Source organism: Ostrea edulis, chromosome 2, assembly GCF_947568905.1.
Source record: "Ostrea edulis chromosome 2, xbOstEdul1.1, whole genome shotgun sequence".
Classification (NCBI taxonomy): Eukaryota; Metazoa; Mollusca; class Bivalvia; order Ostreida; family Ostreidae; genus Ostrea; species Ostrea edulis.
The window spans coordinates 79,649,961-79,676,198 of record NC_079165.1 but is presented as its reverse complement, the minus strand read 5'-3'; the positions used below and the strand labels follow the sequence as shown (position 1 = coordinate 79,676,198).

The window sequence follows — 26,238 nt, the reverse complement described above, 5'->3', positions numbered from 1 at the left end:
AATCCTTGTTAAAAATTCTGCCTACACCAATCTGACTAAAGTGCAGCCTATACATCTGATCATACAGGTCTGTACTTTAGTCAGATTGCGCCTACACTGTATGTTAACTATCTTCTTGTGATGATTTATAATATGCTTATCTTTGTCTTGTATTATGGACTTTAGTTATGAGGTGTGTGGAATGTATTGCCTTGATTTTTGTAGGAGACATATGCCCTACAGGAGCCTATTGTCCATCAGGCAGCCCCTCCCCCACCTACTGCCAGGCAGGGTACTACCTCAACAGCACAGGAAATGATGACGTCACCGACTGTAAACAGTGTACACCCGGATACTACTGCGATGGCAGTGGAAATGTTCTGCCAGACGGCCCCTGTTCTAGGGGGTACTACTGCCCCGGGGGTCAGGACTCTGCCACACCTGCCGGGTACAATTGTACACAGGGCCACTACTGTCCTGAGGGTAGTTCCTCCCCACAGCGGTGTCCCTCCGGATCGTACCAGGATGAGTTTGGGCAGTGGGACTGTAAGGCTTGCCCGGCTGGTTACTTTTGTGACAATGTGATGTCCCCTGTGGTTCTGTATAATGACTCTTACTGTCCTACAGGCTATTACTGCCCACTCAACACCACCAATTCCAACCAGTACCCATGTCCAGCGGGTACTTTCAATAATCAGACCCACCGCACCCAAATGTCGGACTGTCAGTCCTGCTCGGGGGGTATGTACTGTGACCAGGACGGATTGTCTCAACCTGTGGGTAGCTGTCAGGCGGGATATTACTGCACAAGTGGTGCCAATAGCTCCACCCCCACACAAGATGCCAATGCCAATATTTGTCCGGAGGGATTCTACTGTCCAGTAGGAACGGTCACTCCTCAGTCTTGTCCACCAGGAACATACAATCCGTCCACCGGACGACAGGCTGTGGGAGAGTGTACTAACTGTACGGGTGGTCAGTACTGCCCTGACTACAACATGACGGCTGCCGGTTCACAGTGCTCTCAAGGTGAGTCCCTCGTGTCGGGAATTCTAACAACTGATCATGCAAACTTATATAAATGTGGCCCTGTTATCATTTAAAGATGTTTATGAACATTAGGTCTAATATCAGATGTTTTAGCAATCTAAATCTTCTCAAGTTACAAAGTGAATGTATTTAAAGACTACTTCCCACAGTCCAGGGGCGCGTTTTACAAAGGAACTTACGACTTACGACAAACTTTACATACTGGAATTTTCCGGTTTATTGTAAGGTCATTCACTCCAAATGCAAAATATTTCTTTAAATTGTTGAAAATTAAGCCTCAGAAAAGTTTTGCTTTATTCACTTAAAGTAATAACTGTGTAATACGATCTAAGACTTGCGACTTTGTCGTAGGTTATTTTGTAAAACGGGCCCCAGATATCCGTTACAAAGTTTCTACGTTTTCTTGCATCCAGAGCTAGAAATATCCATTTGGAAATTTGATATCCACGTTTACTTATGTGGGATTATGATCTTGAAATTCACATCTACTTGTGTAGGATTATAAGCTTGATATGAGCTTGATATTCATATATACTTATGTAGTATTGTGAGCTTGATATTCATATACACTTTGTCGGATCATGAGCTTGATATTCATATATACTTGTGTGGGATTATGAGCTTGATGTTCATATAATTATATTTTGTTGGATTATGAGCTTGATAATCACATATACTTTGTCGGATTATGAACTTGATATTCACATATACTTTGTCGGATTATGAACTTGATATTCATGTATACTTTGTCAGATTATGAGCTTGATATTCATATATACTTGTGTGGGATTTTGACTTTATATTCATTCTTGTCTAGGATTTTGAGTTTAGTATTCATTTTTGTCTGGGAGTTTTGTCTTTATATTTACTCCTGCTGTCTGAAATTTTGAGCTTAATTACACTCTTGTCAATTTGTAGGTTACTACTGCCCAACTGCTGCAGATTCTGCCACTTTCATCGTCTGCCCCGCTGGTTCTTATTGTCCCCAGGGTAGTTCCACCACCTCGCCCTGCCCCTCGGGGACATATTCTAATGTGACTGGACTGTCGGCAGTTACCCAATGTACAAACTGCTCAGGAGGATTCTACTGTCCAAGTACAGGTCAGTGATCAAACCCTCACTTATCATTCTACTGTCCAAGTACAGGTCAGTGATCAAACCCTCACATATCATTCTACTGTCCAAGTACAGGTCAGTGGTCAACCCCTCACTTATCATTCTACTGTCCAAGTACTGGTCAGTGGTCAACCCCTCACTTATCATTCTACTGTCCAAGTACTGGTCAGTGATCAACCCCTCACTTATCATTCTACTGTCCAAGTACAGGTCAGTGGTCAAACCCTCACTTATCATTCTACTGTCCAAGTACAGGTCAGTGATCAAACCCTCACATATCATTCTACTGTCCAAGTACAGGTCAGTGATCAAACCCTCACTTATCATTCTACTGTCCAAGTACAGGTCAGTGATCAACTCCTCACTTATCATTCTACTGTCCAAGTACAGGTCAGTGATCAAACCCTCACTTATCATTCTACTGTCCAAGTACAGGTCAGTGATCAACCAACCCCTCACTTATCATTCTACTGTCCAAGTACAGGTCAGTGATCAAACCCTCACATATCATTCTACTGTCCAAGTACAGGTCAGTGGTCAAACCCTCACTTATCATTCTACTGTCCAAGTACAGGTCAGTGATCAACTCCTCACTTATCATTCTACTGTCCAAGTACAGGTCAGTGGTCAAACCCTCACTTATCATTCTACTGTCCAAGTACTGGTCAGTGATCAACCAACCCCTCACTTATCATTCTACTGTCCAAGTACTGGTCAGTGATCAAACCCTCACTTATCATTCTACTGTTCAAGTACAGGTCAGTGAGGTTATAAAACTTTTTGAGCATGTTTTCATACTCAAACTTTGTGCTGTAAATCGTACTCATACTCAAAAGTGAAGGTTAAAAAACTTTAATAAAATTATTCTTATACTCTAAAGGAGTACATGCTCAAGACTTTTTTGAGTATGCTGGGAGCTTGCTCAGAGTTGTACTCGAAACAAACATGGGTGAGTTTGAGTACGGGAAAAGTTTTATAACCTACGGGCCTGCTGTTTCATTCTACTGATTGTTTTTATACAAATGTAAATGATTCATAGGAGTTTCATTTTACATTAAATTTTATCATGCTGATAAAAGTAAAACAACATTTATGAGCTGTATATAAGACTAATTTTCATTTTAGTTTTAGAATTGATTTGCAGATGGTTGTAAGAGAAATACAACTGCTGTCAAAGTCGTCAGTAAAAAACTTTGTCATATTTTTTTTAATATGTTCTTCATTTTCAAAGAGTGCTGAAATTATTTCAAGTTAGGAAGTGCTTTGTTGTATGTTTGTGCAGGAATGACAGACACAGGGGCCCAATGCTGGGGAGGTTACTATTGCCCCACAGGTATTGACGTACCAAACCCCGCCCTTTATCTCTGTCCCAGAGGAATGCACTGTCCTAATGGAAGCGAAATCTACAAGGTATATGTCTGGACATTCTGTAATCATAGCAATTCTTGAAATATCTCTGTGGAGAATGAACCCTTTTCAGTGGCCACACATCAAAACTGGTCACATTCTGGTGGGTTCAACGACTGCAAATACTGTAAATGACTAATATTTTACAAAACATTATTTCAGCAACTTTGCTTGTGAAATATAAATGATAGATATTTTCATAAAATGTCAAGTTTTTATATAATTGTGTATAAAGAATCTTGATATGAAAATAAGATAATTTTGCGAATTTGTAGTAAATGAACATGTGTTCTATTGATCAACTATGTAACTTATACTCACATGGTCGCGTGAGTGTTTTTGTATGATAATGATTACTTTTGTATATGGACAAACTTTTCTGATGATAGGAGTGTTCACCTGGAACTTACACAAACCAGACGGGGGCCTCCTCCTGTGACACCTGTCCGGATGGCTTCTACTGTCTACCTGTACAACCTGATAATGCCACACTGAACGCACGACCCTGTCCAGAGGGATACTTCTGTCCAGCAGGTAACACATATACTTCAATTTGCCGTGTTAAAACAAATTTCATGTATTCTAAGAATTATAAGAAGACCTCATAGTTTACTATCTAATCCTTGTCTTTGTAAAAATAAAATATATTTAAATCAAAATTTCAAAGAAATTGTGAATGATATTCTAGTCCCGTGTTTTTGTGAAATAAGATATTTTTAGATTAAAAGTTGATGGTTGACTTATTTCAGGTACCGGAATAAACTGGCAGTCATGCCCCAGCGGTTCCTACAGTAACCAGCAGGGACTTTACAGCTCCTCCCAGTGTGTGGCTTGTGACGGGGGTCAATACTGTCAGGGAGAACACCTCACCACACCCACAGCCAACTGCTCAGCTGGTACGACCATTGTGTGATGAGATTACTTCTGAAAAACAGTGTTAGAATTGAACAATAAATGAATTATATTCCAGTTTGTCAGGAAATTAAAGACTGCTGTTGAAATTTTCTTGTTAAATCTTTTTCTCCCAACTTCTATGTGCTGGGGTTTCATCGGTTTTTATAAACATCAAATTTTTGTGGAGATATATAAAAATATGGATATGTTGATGCATAATTTCATGGAAAGCTAATCTGTATTCTTTTTCTATGAGTAACAAATATAACTCTGTCAAATATTTGATTATTTGGTCTCTTTTTTTTTTATGGATGTGAATTTGAGAGTTAGGAGTATGGCAATGACTTTGATGGTTGTAAATTTAGCGATTTAAATGACATTTATTATATAGATTATTGTATTGATACTCTGGAAACTGATGCCAATTAAAATAGGCCCAAATTAGCACCCCAAAAAACTAATTCACTGCACAGTATTCAGCAAAAAATAATGAAATTACAGGACTTCGAAAGACTGAATTTACTGACTGACGCACTGTATGAGAAGATTTCAGATTTTGTCTCATTTTCATTCTAGGTTACTACTGCACATCAGGAGTGGACCGTCCAAAGCCAGGAGCCAGTAACGACACCAACACTGCCAACTGCACGTGCCCAGATCAGAGCTACTTTACAGGAGTGGGAGGGGTGTGTCCCGTGGGTCACTACTGTCCCGAGGGTTCCCCCAGTCCAGTGCCCTGTGCAGCAGGGACATACGCTGACACAGAGGGTCAGTCTACTTGCTGGACCTGTCTCCAGGGCTACTACTGCCTGGCCAACTCCACAGGATTCACGTCCTCACCCTGTCCTGTTGGTAAGTCATTGTAAACAGTGGTAGGTATTATGTCACTGTTTCAAATTACATATCAGGAAACTTGAAAAGCTCAGCTCACTTTAGTCGTTACTTTAAACTTCACAATGTTTTAAAATGTTGCAGTTTTCATGTTACAACATTTGAAGTAATTTCTCTAAATATTTAGGTCACTACTGTCCAAATGGAACAACTTACGACACTGAGAACAGGTGCCCTCCTGGGACATACAACCCAACTACCAAAGGAACACAACTCTCAGACTGTCTGGACTGTCCCATAGGGAAGTACTGTGCTGGGTATGCAAACTCTGCCTACACTGGTAACTGTAGTGCTGGGTGGTACTGTACAGGTGGGGCAGATAGCCCTAACACCACGACACATGGCGGTCAGTGCAGTGCAGGATACTACTGTCCAGAAGGTCAGTACTGTGACATGCGTACTGAAACTTTATTATTGGTTTTAAGAATTTGATGTGAAATATACAGTCAAACCTCGCTATTTCGAACTCGATGGGACAGAGAATAAACTTTGACATATCCGAGGATTGAAGATATCAGGGGTAAAATACTTAAGAATAAGTGGATGGGACTTCCAAACTTCCAAATTACTTCAACATATCCATGGTATTTGAGATGTTGGTGTTCAAGATAATGAAGTTCAACTGTATATGAAAGTTTGCTGGGCAATTGTAATTTTTCTTGACATAAATGATATGGTACAAATTCTTATGAAGCAACATATTTCAAACTTTAATTGCACTAAAATTGGATTGAGGTGGTAGACACTCTTGATTATGCCAAAAAATGATCACAAGTACGATCAGTACATGTAATTCATGTATATTTTATTGTGAGACTAAGTTAGATTGATTGTTTGTAGGCTCCTCTGCCCCCACCCCCTGCCCTGGAGGTCAGTACTGTCAATTTGCTGGACTAGACACGCCCACTGATAATTGTTCGGCAGGGTACTACTGTACCGCCATGTCAATAACTCCTACCCCGACAGATGGTACCACAGGTGATGTGTGTCCCCCAGGCTTCTATTGCCTGGCAGGGTCAGCCTACCCCACACCTTGCTCCCCAGGGACCTACAGCGCAACCCAGGGAAACACTTTGGCCTCGCACTGTCTACCTTGTGACTTTGGAGAATATTGTGCTGAACACAACTTGACGGCCACCTCAGGTAAATTCATTAGACTTTGTACAATGTAGAACATACAGGATTATTCTTAATTTTTAGGCTGTGTATTGATTTAGGGAAATATTCCTGATGTCAAATTGTAGGATTTTTAATGAATGCATGTGCTGTATACAGTAGGTTCTTGATTGAACGGCAAAATACACAAATTCATAATTGTATGTGGTGCTTCTACCACAGTGCCAATAATGAATCTTGCTATGTATGTAAGCTATCTTTTATTATTTGTCAGTGGGGAGACTATTCACAAATGAGAAATGTTTCTGAGTTAAGTTAATGACCATATCGTCATTATGTGTGTAAGCAAGAGATATTGGCAAAAAAGGCTCCAGTGGATGAATATTTCTGTTTAATGTTAGTCGTAATTATAACCTATCTTCACTGTTTGACACACAGAGATGATTTCATAGAAATAGGTTTTAATGATATACAAATAATCAGAGGAATTTATTGTATTGGGACATTTAAGGAATTTAGTCCCACAGAATGTTTCCCAATTGTGTTTTTCTCATTTTTGTTGGTTTTGAAATTGATAAGTTGTTTGTGTTTGTAGGTAATTGTAGTGCAGGGTACTATTGTCCCCAGGGTGAGATGTCGGACAGCCCCCGCCTCTGTAGTGTGGGCCACTACTGTCCAGAGCACTCGGCGGCACCCGTGATCTGTCCCAGTGGGTGGTTCCAGGAGAATGTGGGTCAGTCGTCCTGTGAGCTTTGTCCCGGGGGATACTACTGTGACAACAGCTACGGCGTGGTCCTCATCAACGACACAATTAAATGTCCAGAGGGCTACTATTGCCCTCCAGGTAAAGCAATAAATGTTCATTAGTTTGATCTGCATAAACTGACAAAGGGCATAGTGATATGTGTAATTATTTAAAACCCTATATGTTAATGTAAAGATTGTATTTTCAAAATGCTAGCTTGATAATGTATAGCTGAATTTTTGTTCATTGTACAAGATCTTATTTATCTGAGAATCATTAGCTTATGTAATCCCATGTATTCAAAACAGGAACTTCTGCCAGTAACCAATGGCCCTGCCCTCTGGGAACCTTCAACAATCTGACTGGTCTGAACCAGAGCACCGACTGCACCCCATGTACCGGAGGGTATTACTGTGGAATTGTGGGACAGAATGCACCAACAGGACTGTGTCAAGCTGGGTATTATTGTCTTATGAATGCCAGGACAGCCACTCCTAATCAAACCGGAGAGGCTGATGTCTGTCCACAAGGTAGGACTTCTGGATGTAGATAGCTATAGAGTACTTCAGATCACTTTTATTTCACAAGACCTGATTTTCGCGTGGATACAATGATGTGTTTATCCGTGAGGCACAAGTTTTTTCCATGAGACATATTTTCGTGAATCATTACTTATTACTCAAGTCTTCCTTGTGTGAGAGTTAAATTTGGCCAATGACTAGACTGTGCGTAAATAAAGTTCTCGCAAATAAAATGTGATTTACAGTGATTGTCATGAACCTATAAAGATTTTTCTGCAAGCACAAATCTTTATCACATACATGTGTCCAGATAAATTCTTTCTGTCTAAATGGAAATTCAGTTTGCACTTGCTGTCCAAACATTTTTTTCATCATGAGATTTTGATCATAAGTTTATTTTGTTCCTCGCCGTTAATATAAGTCGTTACTTAATGTATCTCATTCACATGTTTGTTATAGGATCTTACTGCACTGAAGGAACAGCCAGTCCGACAGCCTGTCCCCCAGGGACTTACGGCGCTGCCACGGGTCTCCGTAATGTCAGCGAATGTACCCAGTGTACGGCTGGATCATACTGCACCACACCAGGACTCACTGCAACAGAAGGTTTGTTATCTGAAAATGAAAAAGTCAGCTTTATGTTCCACCAAAATGACCTGTCGGATAGACAGCGGTGATTTTTATTGTCTACAAGTTTCGTTTGATTTTGTCTGGATAGACAGCCGTGATTTTTATCGTCTACAAGTTTCGTTTGATTTTGTCTGGATAGACAGCCGTGATTTTTATCGTCTACAAGTTTCGTTTGATTTTGTCTGGATAGACAGCCGTGATTTTTATCGTCTACAAGTTTCGTTTGATTTTGTCTGGATAGACAGCAGTGATTTTTATCGTCTACAAGTTTCGTTTGATTTTGTCTGGATAGACAGCAGTGATTTTTATCGTCTACAAGTTTCGTTTGATTTTGTCTGGATAGACAGCCGTGATTTTTATCGTCTACAAGTTTCGTTTGATTTTGTCTGGATAGACAGCCGTGATTTTTATCGTCTACAAGTTTCGTTTGATTTTGTTTGTAGGTCTGTGTGCTGCTGGTTACTATTGTGAAGAAGGATCTGACTCAATCCAGAAAACCATCTGTACCGCTGGCCACTTCTGTCCCTTGGGAACTGCTGTACCATTCAAATGTTCAGAGGTATTTTGAATAATTTTTCGACAACTCCATTATACATGTAAATCTTGTAAAAAATATGTAACATTTTCATTAAAATTTGTACCACGTTATCTGTTAAATGGAGAAAAAAAATTTTTTGTTGAATATGAACTGATTAGCATTATAATTTGTTTGTACATACATCAATTGTGCACTACAGGGAACATTTAATCCATACACCGGCCTAAACAGCTCCGACCAGTGTACACCCTGTACAGAGGGTCAGTACTGTGAGACAGAGGGCTTGAACATGACCACAGGGCCATGTGAAGCTGGTTATTATTGCCCAGGGGGACAGAACTCCTCCCGTCCTGCGGATTATCCCTGCACAGTGGGTCACTATTGTCCCATCAATTCTTCACAGCCCATACCATGTGCCAACGGAACGTACATGAACCATTCTATGGCTGCTCAGTGTTATGACTGCCCAGATGGATGGTGAGGAAATTTTTCACAGATTCCTTTATTTTTTTTTTTAACATCAAATTTTATGAATTTTTGAGAGAAAAATACTATATTATGGAAAATGTTCTTTCATTAAAGGCAAACTTTGTATTACATTGATTTAATTGCTAACCTGAAATTGTTATATATTTTTTTATTCTTTCTTTGAATAATTCCTATACAGTGGAACCCCGTTATTACGTTCCCCCTTTATTACGTTAGTCCGCATATTACGTTGGAATTTCAAAGCACAAAACCATTTCTTAACAAACCTATATAAAATAGACCTCGTTATTACGTTGTCCTAAAATGCCGGGACTCGGTATTACGTTGTAAAAATTCCGACAAAAACGTAATAAACCCCTAATTATTCAATAATGATTCTCAAAATAATAAGCCATTCACACCTTGATTGCCCGAGGCAGTCACCACGTAAATTTCCTGGTCTGTTTGGGGATTAGAGACGCTCGACTGATCACGCTTCGATAGATCTAGTGACATCAATACAGGTAAATACCCCGTATAGAAGCCAGTGATAAACAATTAAATAATGTTTATTTAGAAATTGTACTCTATTAAATTTACTTCATTTTACATATTTTGATAATCAAAGAAATAATTTTTCAACCACCTGCGTGTTCAGCATAGTGTGATTACCTTCGCTATTAAAACTCTATTCACGGACAGCTTTGGTACCAAACAAGAAAGATTTATCGTAGCAATGTTACAACCGCTTGGGTAACTGCTTGGACATAGGTGACTAAAGGTGTTCAATTAAAAAAAATTGTTCGTTGTTTGGACATGCAGCTTGGGTGTTCGTAACTCTCGTCCATACATACACCAATCTATCGGCCGACTCGTGCACGGCATTTACTTCGGTGAATATTTTAAAATCCCCTGATGCGCACGTGATTTTAGTGCCATCATTTAGCGTTATAAATGAAATCTTCGTGCATCATTATATTTTTTTTTATGTGGATTGCGCTTAAATTGTTCTCCGTGCATGTTTATCGTTGGTGAGAAGTGTGTAAGTGTTGGGTATCGTGTGCGTTTTGTGTCTATAGTTTTGTTTTTTTGGGGTGGGATTTTTTTTATTGTGTTGTGTATTGTGTAATTAGAGAACTTAATAAAAACGATGTTTTGTTATTTTTTTAAATACGAATGTTGAATACGAACCGGAACGAGTTATTGAGAGAAATTTACATGAACGCATTGTTTTAAAGTTGAACAAAATGGCGGTCCAAACGAATGCAGAAAAAGCAACGTTTATCAAAACATCCTTATGTATCCTACACCGAAATAAAGAAAAGGGATAAGAACATGAAGAATTACGGACATTAAAGATAAGATGTAAATAAAACAAAGTATCATATTCTTTTAAACAAAGAAACAGTAAAGATATATTCACACACCCCTTCACGGAGTACCAACGGACGATATACAATTTCCAAATGATAATTTTAACGGATTTCACTGGGAACGTTTATTACGTTGCCCCCGGTATTACGTTATTTTATCGTGACAAAATGGAAAACGTAATAACGGGGTTCCACTGTATAAGCTCTGATGATAACAGCAGTGTTTCCACCACTAAATATGTTGAAAACCTACTGTTTAATCACAGGTACTGTTTGGTGGGGACCCTGATTGCTTTGTGTCCAGAGGGTCACTACTGTCCACTAGGAACAGGATTTGACTGGAGACAGTGTCCAATCGGTAATTTTAAATAAAATCCAGTTTTATATAGTCAACTACAGTAAAACACCGTTACAGTGAACAAACTTATAATGAATTCATGCTTACAGTAAAATACGGTTACAGTGAACACACTTATAATGAATTCATGCTTTCAGTAAAACACAGTTACAGTGAACACACTTATAATGAATTCATGGTTACAGTAAAACATGGTTACAGTGAACACACTTATAATGAATTCATGGTTACAGTAAAACATGGTTACAGTGAACACACTTATAATGAATTCACACTAACAGTAAAACACGGTTACAGTGAACACACTTATAATGAATTCACACTTACAGTAAAACACAGTTACAGTGAACACACTTATAATGAATACACACTTACAGTAAAACACAGTTACAGTGAACATCCTTATAATGAATTCACACTTACCGTAAAACACAGTTACAGTGAACACACTTATAATGAATTCACACTTACCGTAAAACACAGTTACAGTGAACACACTTATAATGAATTCATGCTTACAGTAAAACATGGTTACAGTGAACACACTTATAATGAATTCACACTTGCAGTAAAACACTGTTACAGTGAACACACTTATAATGAATTCACACTTACAGTAAAACACGGTTACAGTGAACACACTTAAAATGAATTCATGCTTACAGTAAAACAGAGTTACAGTGAACGCACTTATAATGAATTCATGCTTACAGTGAAACACGGTTACAGTGAACACACTTATAATGAATTCATTCCCAGTAGTTTTAAAACATATCAGTGTATGAACTCATTGGATATAATGAAATGCATATATTATGAATCAAAATTGTTCGTTCCCAGCACTTCACCATATTTACTGTAGTATATTGTACTTAAAAATACATATAATGTGGACAAACTTTAGATGGTCAGTCACCGTAATATTTTGTTGAAATTGAGGTTTATGATTGCCTTTGACTAGGTACATATAACAATGAGACCGGCCTGTCCCAGGAGAGCCAGTGCAAAGCTTGTCCGGGAGGTATGTACTGTGACCAGTATGGTGCTTCCTCCCCCACGGGCCAGTGTCTGGCAGGGTACTACTGTGAGTACGGAGTGGACAGGAACAATCCAACTGGTGGAAACAGGACCCTGGTGGGAGGGGCTTGTGTTGCCGCAGGTAAATACCATAGGATTCTCTGTAACTTAATCTAATATGAAATATTGATATTTTTGTATGGTTACTATTGGTTTGATTTAAAAGGAGAAGACTGTCGTATTATAGACTTAAAAATGTATTTTTACATTGTATGGCAACTGTTTACACTGTAATGCAGTGAATGCATGATGGAGATATATTTTCCGCCCCTCACAGGTAACGAGACAGGCGTGGGTGGAATTTGTCCAGTGAGTCACTACTGTCCCACAGGCACCACCACACCCATCCCATGTGGTGCCGGAACCTTCAGTAACATTACTGGTCTAGCAACTTGTCATCAGTGTCTGGCCGGTTATTACTGTCTCTTGGGGGCGGAGAATTACGTGGCCACTCCCTGTGATCCCGGGTATTACTGTCCAGCAGGAACCACCTCCGCCACACAGTATCCTTGTCCAGCCGGCACCTTCTACAATCTAACCATGGCTACAACTGTGTCAGACTGTCTGCCCTGCCCAGGAGGAGAGTACTGTGCCACATCTGGCCTCGGTGCCCCCACAGGAAAATGTAGTCCAGGTAATAAATTGGATTAGATTATTTAGAATCAGAATAAGGGGGGGTGGGATGTTGAACAATGAAATAACAACATACAGTCAAGCATGCATTTTTAAAAAATGATTTACAACTAAAAGTGCTGTTCGTGTATTTTTTTCTGTTGTACAGGATATTACTGTACTAGTAATAGCAGTTCAGCAATGCCCAGTAGCCCAGAGGGTGGGCAGTGCCAGACCGGATACTACTGCCCAGAGGGTTCATACCAGCCCACACCATGTGATCCAGGAAGTTATTGTCAAACCACAGGACTCAGTCTACCCACAGGAAACTGTACAGCTGGTTAGTGTGTTAGAAGAGAATTACCATCATTTCTGTTCCATATTTTGTGTTGGTATTCGTAAAATGTACTTCAAATGTTATATGAACAAGGACTGTAAACCAGCTCCTGTGACATCTTTATTTCGTGATTTATCAGTGATAAACTGGACAAGTACAAAAAACATTAAAAACCTGGTTCATGGTGAGAAATATTTGCATGGATGAGGAACTTGTGAATCTCATGAGAATTTCTCACAGTGGAATAAATGTTGGTTTACAGTATTAAAGAGAATCTAGATAAATGCATTTCCACGAGCTTGTTCCCCATAGCACTTGAACAAAATGGACTTTGTGTTGCTGGCCCAAAGTGTTCTTTGTGATGGGATATCCTTCTTTCACCACTCTGAAAACTTTTAAATTCATTTTTCTTTAGGTTACTACTGCGTGCTTCAGGCTGACAGCCCCACCCCCACAGACAACACCACAGGAAACCTCTGCCCCGTGGGTAACTACTGCCCCTCTGGGATCGCCCTGTATCAGCCTTGCCCCATGGGATACTACCTGGATGTGACCGGACAAGATGAACTGTCAGACTGTAAAAACTGCACTGGCGGAATGTACTGTCCAGGAAGTGGAGAAGAGGTTCCTGCCGGCAACTGCAGTGCAGGATATTACTGTCCTCAAGGTCAAAGTTCAGCCACACCTCCATCCTACAAGTAGGTGGTCAGGAATTATTTTTAAGATGTCATTTTTGTGTTACCAATTTTTTGGGGTGTTTTACATTTGTTTTGTGTGTGTACATGTGTGTTTGTGCGTGCGTGAAAATTTATGAAATATGTCATGTGGACTGCAGTTCTGTAGAGGAGAGAGCTGTATTACCATTTTAAGAAATTGCTGTTGTTATCAGATAATGTTTATGAATCCAAAATGCACAATGTAAAAGTTGATTTGTCAGACAAGATTATTTTACACAGAGGTATGAATTTCTAAAACTGACTGAAACTGATTTATTCTGCAGTTGTCCTGTGGGTCACTACTGCCCGGGGGGTATGGACTCAGCTGTTCGCTGTGAGAATGGTACATACCAAGACCAGACAACCCAGAGCAGCTGTAAGGTGTGTCCAGCTGGATATTTCTGTGACAACACTGTGTCCATTGTAGTTTTGGACAATTCCACCACTGTGTGTCCTATGGGTTATTACTGCCCGGCGGGAACACGATATAACAACGAATTCCCTTGTCCCATCGGAACCTTCAACAACTTGACAGGTTAGTTTGATAGAATTTTGATAACTGGGAACCCTTCTATATTTATATCAACACCATTCCAATTCAATGATCTTTCCAGTTTACGATATCAATCGGATGATCCTGTCAGTGAGGTGTTTTTCCTGTAACGATTAAGATGATTGAATTTTTAATTTCATGCTGCAACTGAGCTTATAGAATTTCCATCATGTTTTGTTAGTACAAGAGAAGTTTTTTTTTTTTTTCTTGATTCTGAAATAAAATCATCCTTGTTTTCTATTTGACAGGAATCAGTGACACGAGTCAATGCTCGCCATGCTCCGGCGGTTATTACTGCCCGACGCCAGGGATGGTAACTCCGACGAGCGAGTGCGACTCGGGATTCTTTTGTAAACAGTACGCCAACATCTCCACTCCTGTACAAGGTAGGGACATTGTCATAGAACACAGAGAATTGTTGTATTTACTTGAGGGATATCAAAATCATTAAAAGCATATCAAAAGCATATTACTCAAATAAGTGATATATAGATATGATGTATATGTTTATTTTTTCCCAAGTGATATCGTGTGTATATTTTATGTATATATTTTATATTACGTTATCTATTTTTCTATTCTCTCATTGATCTGTCTGTGAATATGTTTTATACAGGACCACAATGTAAATTAGTCATTTGTACTAATTGTGCTATCCTGTCTAAATAAAGGAATTTATTATTATTATTAACAGAAAAGTTTGTGATGGGAATTTTTGTATTGAATGTAATTTAATTGTAATATATAGCATGACATGTTATACACTGTACTTCAGAGGAGGATTTTACACATTGTACCGCAGGGCAGAATAATTGACATATTTTACATTATTTACATGGAGCATGTTTTATAAGCATTAAAGATTTTTTACACATAGCGTCAAGAAACATTGCTAACATGTATTTTTTGGAGCATGATTTACTTCTTGTGCTTTAGAGTTTAATTTACACAGTCATATAGAATAACATGATTTATTAATATGTAAGGAAACTTAATTGACACAATGTCATATGATGTAATTTACTTGTGATGAAACATGATTTAAAACATGACATGAAACATAATTTACACATATTAAGTAATGTAGTTTAGACATCATGAAACATAATTTACTCATATAAAGTAATGTAGTTTACACATCATGAAACATAATTTACTCATATAAAGTAATGTAGTTTACACATCATGAAACATAATATACTCCTATAAAGCAATGTAGTTTACACGTCATGAAATATAATTTACTCATATAAAGTAATGTAGTTTAGACATCATGAAACATAATTTACTCATATAAAGTAATGTAGTTTAGACGTCATGAAACATAATTTACTCATATAAAGTAATGTAGTTTACACATGTAATGGAGTGTAATTTACACAATAGGACCATAGAACATACAGTTTACATGTAGTATAATAAAGGGTAAATTATTGGTATGGAATTCTAATACATATGAACATGTATTTTACTGGTTACTAGGATCGGATGCCAACATTTGTCCTGAGGGCTACTACTGTCCAGTGGGAACCACAAATCCAGTCCCCTGCCCTAAAGGAATGTACAGCAACTCCACCGGGCTACAGGGAGAGGTGGACTGTGTGAAGTGCCCAGCAGGAAGTTACTGTGAGCAGGTGGCTATGACAGCCCCCAGTGGCCTCTGTGATGCAGGGTAAGTATCATGTAGTACAATGAAAACTGTCTAATCCGATAATACAGTAAAATCTGTCTAATCCGATAATACAGTAAAAACTGCCTAATCTGATAATACATTAAAAACTCTATTCCGACACTTTTACAATCCATTTCACTGGGCATTCTGACCCGCATGTTCATTCTTAATTTCATATTTTGCGTTGTTTATACACTGTTTATTCCAACACACTGTGTATTCTGACAAAACATTTGTCTCCCAGTGCATGTCGGATTAGACAGGTACCGGATTAGACAGGTTTCACTGTATCAGACTGTATGTCCACAATGTGTTCGAGGAGCAGTCTGTGTCCTTCCTTCCTGACTTCTGTTGTTCAAACTTAACTGATTTTCGTTTCATAAGATACTACTGTGAGCTCCAGTCCAATAGCTCCCAGCAGGCCATCTGTACCGCAGGAAGTTACTGTCCCCAGGGCTCAGGCAGCCCTACTCCCTGTCCCAGAGGAACATACTCCAACACCCAGGGGCTGGCCAACGAAACACAATGTACTGCTTGTGATGCTGGCAAATACTGCAATGACACAGGTAAGCGATTAACAGTGTTTAAAGTTAATATACATGCAGCTACTCCAGGTAATGTATAAACATTTTCATGTAGTGTGGAATTAGACAAGTTCATAACATGGCTCCCAGCTTCAGATTGGACTATAAAGACAGCTCATACTATAACAATGAACGTTATTGGGTTATTATATTTCTGTTTAGGCCTGACAACCTATGTGGCTGACTGTGACCCTGGGTTTTACTGCCCAGGAGGAAATGACATACCTAACCCCGTGGCCACACCCTGTCCTATTGGTCTCCATTGTCCAGCAGGCTCTGGGGCCCCTGTTCCGTGTATACCAGGTACTTACACCAACCTGACCCAGCAAGACGTCTGTCTCACCTGTCCCGCCGGCTTCTACTGTGTCCCAGAGGATGTCATTGCAGGTAAATAGTCACTAAAATATCATGATTATTTTGTCCAAATGCACAGAGTTGAAGATAAGTGTGTATTGAGAGTAAACCTAACAGAGTGCAATAGAACATGCTTATAATGAACATGCTTATAACGAATACATGTTTATTTCAAAGTGATATCTATTCCCCTATAAAAGGAAAATGAGGAAAATTTTATTGGATATAATGAAGTTTAATTATAACAAACTTTTTTGCTGGCCCAGGAGGTTCACCCATAACTGTGTTTTACTGTAATACTAAATGATATTTTGTCTTTCAGGTAATTCAACTTCAGGATATCGCCTCTGTTCCCAAGGTTTCTACTGCCCGGCAGGCACAGGGAGGAACGAGTCTGCTTGTCCAGCAGGAACTTACAGTGACCAGCTGGGGCTGACCGATGCCAGTTCCTGCCAACAGTGCACTGGTGGTAAATTCTGTGATGTGACGAACCTGACTGCCCCAGCTGGGGACTGCAGCCCTGGATATTACTGTACGGAAGGAGTCGACACGCCCACTCCCACAGGAAACCACACAGGAACTGGGGGGATATGTCCCCAGGGATACAAATGCCCAGGAGCTACAGTAATACCTGAAGGCTGTCCTGCAGGCACATATCAGGTGAGGACACATGTTACGCACCTGTAAATGACAGTGTCAAAGTAAGTGTCTGTTGTTGGTGTAGAATGTGATGTCTTTTTTTGGAGGTTTTATTATGTCTTGGTCCCATGAAGTCTATGCTCTTTTGTCCATACTTGGAATATCTGGCTTAGAATTGCAAATCTTTGACTCGAAATGCTACATGTAATTGCTGATGATATTCTCAGAATTATTTAAATCTCATCATTTTCTCTGTTGTGGATTACTAGATGATTTTGCTGTTTGACATGATTGCCAATTTTTCTTACCATTGTACAGGACCAGTCAAACCAGGCCACCTGTACGTCGTGCCCCGCTGGATATTACTGCACCGCCAACAGCACCACCTACACAGACAAACCCTGTCCCTCGGGCCACTACTGTCTCACCTCAACCCAATACGACACTCAGTACCCCTGTCCTAGGGGCACCTTCAACAACCACACAGGTGATACGTCAACTGCTACATTGATCAAACTCTACAATGCTAATGCGAAGCTGTTTTCTTCAAAGCGGAAAATAGCATACTCTTTAATAATCAGATTTCTCTACATAGCTTCTTTTGCATCAGACATTTATAATCTTGGGTCTAAGAATTCAATGATGATGCCCTGGTAAATTTCTATTTTCTTCTTCTATGTAAGAGTGTTCTGTTGAATGTCATATTGTTCGTACAGGTCAGGCTAATGACTCGGCTTGTTCCTCCTGTAACCCGGGGTACTACTGTGGGTTCCCTGGACTCAGTACCCCCACAGACCAGTGTGACCCGGGCTGGTATTGTACACTCCAGTCCTATCTAGCCCAGCCCTCAGCACCCGAGGGTTGGATGTGTGTGGCAGGTAAGACCGCAGGAGATTATGTCACTACAGAACCTTTAGTCATCCCGTGATATGAATAGATATAAAGAATTAATGAATATTCAATAATATAGATTGTTGATTATAATGAATTGAGTGGTTGCAGAATTTTTGTGAATATAGGTACCAGTCTTTGAAAGGACTATACATGTATATGACAATGTCTCACTATTCCCATCAGTATCAAAATTCATGATATTATTTCGATAACTCAGTTGTTATCTCAGTTTGATGAAACATTTAAAACTGGAATTATGACATCATAAACATGATGTTTTGCAGTCATGTTTGGTGTTTTGATCAAAAATTGCTATTTTTATGCTGGGTTTTTTTTTTTCAAAGAAAGCATGGAGTGCAGGCTTGGAAAAATTCATATTTATACCATAGATTTATCTCTTCAATGACACAAAAATTTACTTTGTCTGAATTTGCATTTTAGATTATTTGAAAGCATTTTATATAAATTTTAGTGAAATTGAGAAATTGTTAACACTTTTGATGATGTGTATTTCAAATACTTGTGAATATCAGACACAAATTATGTGCAAGTGAGGATATAAAATGTTTTTTTAGTTTTTCTGGTTTATAATTTTGAATTTTATTGGTACATTGTAAAAGCTTATCGGAATTTGGGGGAGATTAAGTGATATCTGGATGAAGTTTCAACTTAATTTGTTTTTTTGACCTTCAGGCCAATACTGTCCACGAGGAAGCTCCGCCCCCACAGGATGTGACCCTGGTCAGTATTGTGACACCAACACAATGTCTACTCCACGGGGTAATTGTTCCAGTGGTTACTACTGCACCACCAACTCCACCACTGCCACACCCACGGGTACAGGCGGTAAGTACAGTCATACTGATTATCAGGTCAAGAATTTAGTGGTTTACAAGAATTGAATTCAACACAACTATGAATCCTCCTATCATTAAAATTTTATTACATTTGTTGAATAAAAAGGTTTAGAAAACATGTATAGAATGTATATTTCAATTTGATAACGTTTAATAGTTTGAAATGGCAGAAAATGATTAAGACATGTTGACTGATGATTACAAATTCTTCATCGAAACAGGAGACAGATGCCCCCCAGGTCACTACTGTGTAGAGGGAAGTTTCACCCCCGAGCCCTGCCCCCCAGGATACTTCCAGCCCAGCTATAGTGCCCAGAACCTCTCTTACTGTATTGCATGTACGGCGGGCTCGTACTGTAATGGTAGCGGACTTAGTGCTGTGGACGGACAATGCGATGCAGGTCTGTAACTCGGAGCTTGTGTACTTGTACTGCCTTTTTAGTGGGGTTGTAGCTTGTACATTAATGCAGGTTTATAATTCAGAATGTGTTTATGCATTGCCTGTCTTGAGAGCTGGTATGCTGAAAGTATTGTCATATTTCTTGTTTTCTGTGAAGAAGTAATGTTTAGTAAACATCATTCAATTCACAGTCACATACTATTTTTTGTGGTAATCATTTTAAGAAAAAGTCCTGATTTGCATATAAAGATAAGGGGATTTTATTCTATCAAAAGATCATTCTAAACATCTGCCATATTGTTTGTAGGATATTACTGTCCTGCCGGCCAGACTGTTCGTAACCCCAGTGCCTATGAGTGCCCAGCTGGATACATGTGTCCAGTGGGATCTAGCACCTATCAACTGTGTAGTGCGGGATTCTACCAGGACGAAGTCGGACAGCCCACATGCAAGGAGTGCCCAGCGGGCTTCTATTGTGACAACTCCGTGGGGCCCATCACTAACTACACTGTCTACATCTGCCCTGAGGGTGAGATATACGATTTTAATTTGAATATCAGATGTTCTTAAAATGTACCACCGTATAAGTGGGATTTTTAGTGAGGCACAAATTTAGCAATTTGTCCAAAAATTATGGGCATATATATTTAGCCAGAGCTAATTTTAGTGACTTTATAATTCCAAGAAAGATAGCTATTACCTCAGATATGAAAGATATATTAGCCATATTCAATTTAACAAATTGAACACTGTCGCTAATAATGCCAAAATTAAATTCTCACTAAAAATTCTACTGATACTGTAATTCTATACTTTACGTGACTGTGTAAATCTTGAACTCTGCTTTGATAATCTTTTTTTTTTTTACTTATATATTTAGAGTAGTCTTATTCTATAGGAATAATACATGTACTTCTTTAAATGTTTCGGAAGCAGTCAGAACTGCAGGTACACGTATTTGAAATTTTCCCTCTTCGTTTTCCAGGTCACTACTGCCAAAATGGCACCAAGGTATCTACCGAATTCCCCTGTCCCAGTGGCACTTACAACAATGACACAGGACTGAGGGCAGAGTCGGAGTGCTTCCCCTGTCTGGGGGGTTACTACTGCCCCTCAGCGACCGTTAATCCCTACCTACCATGTGGAGCGGGGTTCTACTGCAGAACAGGTGCCCAGACAGCAGCACCCATGCAAAACTCGGATGCTTACGAGTGTCCAGTTGGTCACTACTGTCCAGAGCAGTCCACTGAGCCCACTAAATGCCCATCTGGAACCTATTCCAATACAACGAGACTGATGAACATGACAGACTGCACACCGTGTACCAAAGGTACACCGTGCACTTGTTTTTAATTCCGATTATTCATTTCGAGTAAAAATTTACTGCATTGTTTCATATTTAAGTTGTGTGTCAGAAGACAGATTTCTAGATCCTGCAATAAACTGATACTGTGAGGCTGACTTTTTATGCTCCGTTATTTTCTGTAGGCTGGTACTGTTAGGCTGACTTTTTATGCTCCGTTATTTTCTGTAGGCTGGTACTGTCAGGCTGATACTTAATTCCTCTGTTATCTTTTGTAGACTGGTATTGTCAGACTGATTTTTAATTCGTTGCTTGTTATTTTTTGTAGGCTGGTACTGTGACATCACAGGACTTACAGCCCCGGTAGGGTTGTGTTCTGCTGGTTTCTATTGCGTGACAGGATCTGACAACATAGCTCCTGCCATCTGTCCTGCTGGCAAATACTGCATTGAAGGTGAGATGGTTTACAAGGATAATCCCAAGATTTAAAAGAATACTGATTGAAAAATAGTAAAAAACTATATCTGTCATGGTGGCTTCAGTTAATTTTTATGTTTCCTGCCTGTCCACTGATTTATAGCCAAGCTCTGTAAAGTTATTTAAACTTTAGATAAATGAGTGTACATATTTCTGATCCATCAAAACTGACCCTACAAAAATTGAACCCCCCCCCCCCCCCCATAAAAAATATGAATAATTCCATCTTCAGAATGCTGTGTGTATCTTGTTGCATACACATACATGTTGATCTATTTCAGGAACACACACACCAACCAACTGTCCCTCTGGCACTTTCTCGAATACAACTCGCCTCATGTCCTCTGGGGAGTGTACCAATTGTACGGCCGGTTACTACTGCCAACAGGCAGGACTGACCACAGAAGAAGGAAACTGTACCCAGGGATACTACTGTCCCACAGGCTCCACCAACAGCATGGCGGTCATCTGTCCCATCGGACTTGTGTGTCCTGAGGGTAGTGACCAGCCTAAGTCCTGTGCCCCTGGGTATTTCACCAACCAGACTGGACAGTGGCAATGTAACATCTGTCCCAATGGGTAAGATAATCAATCAAAAAGTGGACCACAAGTCATATTTAATGTGGAAATCTGAGAGTTGAAATGGATATTTCTTGATTTTGGAAAGACTGGCTATTTGGACATAAGTTTGTGAAAACCTTTCCTTTATGAATGTCGGCAAATGTTCAGTTCAAACTGCGTTATGGTTAAAACATCTAACATTTGTGTCATCTCTCATTCTCAGATTTTACTGCCTGCCAGAGAATGTAACAGCAGGCATCCCAACTTCTGGACATTTTGACTGTCCGGCCGGCTACTACTGTCCAAGTGGAACGGGAATGGACTGGAATCCCTGCCCCAAGGGAACGTACAGTCAACAGACCAATCTATTCCAGGTAAACTGACCGTTGGTCTGAATTGATATTTGAAAAACAACTGTACAATAAACTGGTACTCCAAGACCTTACGAAATTAGATTGGCAGATGTCAAATATATTTTCCCAAATGGTATAATTCACTGATATAAGATTTTATTACTCTGTTAGTAAAAGCATCTTCAGATTCAGCAATTCAGCTTAACATTCAGAAAGGAGATGCACTAAACTTGATACGTGTTATACCTGTACAGGTAACCCAGTGTAAGGATTGTGACGGAGGCTATTACTGCTCAGTAGAGGGCGCCACCAATGTGACTGGACCATGTGACCCGGGATATTACTGTCAGTCAGGAGTTGACCGATCTAACCCTGACAATGCTGCCAACACCACAGCTAACAACACCTGTAATCTGCTGGGAGGACACACAGGTAAAAATTGTACTGTGTACAAAAACTGTAATCTACTGTGAGGACACACAGGTAAAAATTATACTGTGTACAAAAACTGTAATCTACTGGGAGGACACACAGGTAAAAATTATACTGTGTACAAAAACTGTAATCTACTGGGAGGACACACAGGTAAAAATTGTACTGTGTACAAAAACTGTAATCTACTGTGAGGACACACAGGTAAAAATTGTACTGTGTACAAAAACTGTAATCTACTGTGAGGACACACAGGTAAAAATTATACTGTGTACAAAAACTGTAATCTACTGGGAGGACACACAGGTAAAAATTGTACTGTGTACAAAACTGTAATCTACTGGGGGGGGGGGGGGGTCACACAGGTAAAAATTGTAAACTGTACAAAAACTGTTATCTACTGGGGGGACACACAGGTAAAAATTGTACTGTGAACAAAAACTGTAATCTACTGGGGGGGGGGGGGGGGGGGGGGGGGGGGGGGGGGGGGGCACAGGTAAAAATTGTACTGTGTGTAACACATGTATTTTATTTGGGAGAGGTGGGGGGATGCAGGAGTAAAAATTGTACTATGAACAACATCTGTAATCTGTTGGGGGAGGGGGATACACAGGAGAGATTGTACTGTGTACATATTAAACAGAGAACATACCTGCAAGCAGGTAACACCCCGGTTCTTTTGCTGTTGGGATCTAACACATACAGTTTGAGTAAAGTAACTGGATGATTGCTGAACTCTTTCTGTGTGTTTCTTGTGCAGGTTATCGCTGACCTCTTTCTGTGTGTTTTTTGTGCAGGTTATCGCTGACCTCTTTCTGTGTGTTTTTTGTGCAGGTTATGGAGACATATGTCCCATGGGATACCACTGCCCTCTGGGAAGTGAGCTGCCAGTGGAATGTCCAGCGGGAAAATACCAGAACGAGATCGGACAGAGTGTGTGTAAAACTTGTCCTGAAGGTGAGGGACCGGCTAATCCAAACAAACACAATGGTTACGGCCGAGTTTAATAGAAATATCCAATTAAAATTTAATGATGGATGTCTGGAGCTTAAATAAATATAGGCATAGTGTTTCCTTGCTTCAAAGTTAGTATCCTTGTTAGGGGAAGCAAATTAGTTAAAATCAAAACTGTAGGAGGATTGTGGGTAAGTTACTGTTGTCTTTTCCTTGAAGGTTACTACTGCCTTGTCAATTCCACCGACTACAGTGACAAGCCCTGCCCCTCGGGATATTACTGCCCAGCTGGAACCCAATCAGACACGGAGAATCCCTGCCCTGCAGGAACCTTTAACCCCGCCCAGATGCAGACCAACTCCAGCGCCTGTCTAAGTTGCACTGCGGGAATGTACTGTCAGACCACAGGGTTATCCAGCCCCACCGGCAACTGCAGGTACTTGCCTCCACTCGCTAATTCGATTGCTTCCATTTTCTTCCAAGAATGTGTTAAGGAGGTATATACTGCCTCGTCATAATGGCCAACTTCTTTTAAAACATGAATGGAAATATAAATATTTAGCAATATTTATCTATTCCATTTTGATTTAATTACCTAGCTGATTAGCTCAGTGGGTTAGTATCGACTGCAGATCTGTAGATCACAGGTTAGAGCCCAGCTGAGTTTATGAAAAAAATTCAAATTGCTTTCTACTAAAACTGCATTTTTTTACTATATAAAGTAAATTTGAAAGTTTTCAATTTCAAAATATTGTACATATCCTTCACATTTCATCTCTTATAATTTCTCTTGTGTAGTATTCTTCCTTTAGTGTTTAGCCAAGAAGCCAACACAAATAACCACAGTGAGAATTCTTTCACAGCTAATTTTGTTAGTTGACATGTTTTGACCACAGGATTCTGTTCATCAAAGAGGTGATAGTTTGAGGATTATTTCAGAGGTGGTAGTTTAAGGATTATGTCAGTTCATTAGATGTGGTAATTTGAGAACTATTTTAGACGTACTAATTTGAGAATTATTTCAGACATGGTAGTTTGATAATTAATTTACAAAATTTTTAATATAAGACTACTGACAACGGAAATGTCGGCCATTGACTGCAGATCTGCAGTTTTATTTTTATTTTTTTTTAAGATGAGCTTTAATGAAAGAGGAAAATTGATTTATAAAATTGTAGAGACTTTGTAAGGACATGTTACATAATGTGAAATGAACATTTACAAAACAGACCATACTGCTTTGTACGTTTTTTGTTTGTACCTGTCAGTGTTAAAATGTGAGTGCATGTAAATAATGGATACCTGGAAGCTTTCTGTGTACATGTACATTTGTATGCATTTTGAGTGTATTGCAGACTTTTTATGTAATCTTAGTTCGTCAACTTGACAATTTTTGTATGTTTCAGTGCTGGGTACTACTGTACGGGAAGCTCGGTCAGCCCCATGCCTACCGACCCTGCCCAGGGAGGAAAGTGTCTGAGGGGTCAGTATTGCCCCGAGGGAAGTCCAGCGGCCATAGAATGTCCGGGCGGACAATACTGCTTCAGTGAGAGATTGAGTGAACCCACTGGAAACTGCTCACAAGGTAATGCACACTTATTATAATTACAGTGTACTCCACTGATATTTGAACTCGCTTATACTGAACTATCTGTCACAATGAAATAAAAATTGGTCCCCACAAATTAAAATGATTCCACAGTATTGTGCTATGGCAGTCTGTTTTGACATAATTACTCGGACAATCTGTTTTGATTCTGATGCAGTTCAACTCCAAACTGCAAGTCACAAGCTCTGATACTTGTAGGTTAACAATGAAACATTCTTAAGCAATTTGATGTAGATCCATGTTGCAGGACATAGAAAAAAATTGCTTGTGAATTTAAGCATATTTTGATTACAAAATAATGACAGTAATAAAAATGAGTCATGGGAGAAACCAAAAGAATATTCTGTTTTCAGGCTACTACTGTAATGGAAGCACCATCCTGCCCACGCCTCCAGATGGCACCACTGGTGGTGGATGTCCCCTAGGCCACTACTGTCCAACAGGAAGTGGGGTCCCCATTCCATGCCCCATGGGCTATTACCTGGACATGATCCTTAGCAGTGTTTTATCAGCCTGCAAGATTTGTAAACTTGGTAAGTTATTCAAGATTGGTGATATATAATGGCGTTTAATACATTTACGTGATCATGAGATTGACACGTACATGTACAAACATATTTGACAATACCATTAAACCTTCACTCAAGAGCATTTTATTCATTGAATATGATTAACTTATTTTAAAGCATTACGACAACATTGCAGATCCCATGGAAGACAACCACACTTCTCTGTATTTTCTTACAGACAAAAAATGTATTTTTCTAA

The 26,238-nt window shown here is 39.5% G+C and overlaps 1 protein-coding gene across 1 annotated transcript in view; it reads left to right on the top strand.

The window, feature by feature from the left end:
• LOC125678628 (uncharacterized) overlaps nt 1-26,238 on the top strand; it is a 103,442-nt gene that overhangs the window by 44,740 nt on the left and 32,464 nt on the right. The window contains exons 48-85 of the mRNA XM_048917220.2: nt 205-1,008; nt 1,948-2,130; nt 3,428-3,555; nt 3,942-4,086; nt 4,302-4,448; nt 5,023-5,298; nt 5,465-5,716; nt 6,178-6,480; nt 7,049-7,297; nt 7,507-7,728; nt 8,179-8,325; nt 8,793-8,908; nt 9,087-9,364; nt 10,995-11,086; nt 12,048-12,245; nt 12,441-12,797; nt 12,945-13,115; nt 13,528-13,810; nt 14,113-14,363; nt 14,630-14,767; nt 15,864-16,053; nt 16,438-16,619; nt 16,800-17,024; nt 17,314-17,651; nt 17,949-18,117; nt 18,347-18,508; nt 19,218-19,370; nt 19,603-19,782; nt 20,089-20,310; nt 20,767-21,111; nt 21,413-21,538; nt 21,843-22,140; nt 22,346-22,496; nt 22,730-22,907; nt 23,742-23,864; nt 24,081-24,297; nt 25,268-25,446; nt 25,824-26,003. Of these exons, the coding sequence (XP_048773177.2) occupies nt 205-1,008; nt 1,948-2,130; nt 3,428-3,555; nt 3,942-4,086; nt 4,302-4,448; nt 5,023-5,298; nt 5,465-5,716; nt 6,178-6,480; nt 7,049-7,297; nt 7,507-7,728; nt 8,179-8,325; nt 8,793-8,908; nt 9,087-9,364; nt 10,995-11,086; nt 12,048-12,245; nt 12,441-12,797; nt 12,945-13,115; nt 13,528-13,810; nt 14,113-14,363; nt 14,630-14,767; nt 15,864-16,053; nt 16,438-16,619; nt 16,800-17,024; nt 17,314-17,651; nt 17,949-18,117; nt 18,347-18,508; nt 19,218-19,370; nt 19,603-19,782; nt 20,089-20,310; nt 20,767-21,111; nt 21,413-21,538; nt 21,843-22,140; nt 22,346-22,496; nt 22,730-22,907; nt 23,742-23,864; nt 24,081-24,297; nt 25,268-25,446; nt 25,824-26,003 (8,358 nt within the window). The remainder of the gene's footprint in view (nt 1-204; nt 1,009-1,947; nt 2,131-3,427; nt 3,556-3,941; nt 4,087-4,301; nt 4,449-5,022; nt 5,299-5,464; nt 5,717-6,177; nt 6,481-7,048; nt 7,298-7,506; nt 7,729-8,178; nt 8,326-8,792; nt 8,909-9,086; nt 9,365-10,994; nt 11,087-12,047; nt 12,246-12,440; nt 12,798-12,944; nt 13,116-13,527; nt 13,811-14,112; nt 14,364-14,629; nt 14,768-15,863; nt 16,054-16,437; nt 16,620-16,799; nt 17,025-17,313; nt 17,652-17,948; nt 18,118-18,346; nt 18,509-19,217; nt 19,371-19,602; nt 19,783-20,088; nt 20,311-20,766; nt 21,112-21,412; nt 21,539-21,842; nt 22,141-22,345; nt 22,497-22,729; nt 22,908-23,741; nt 23,865-24,080; nt 24,298-25,267; nt 25,447-25,823; nt 26,004-26,238) is intronic.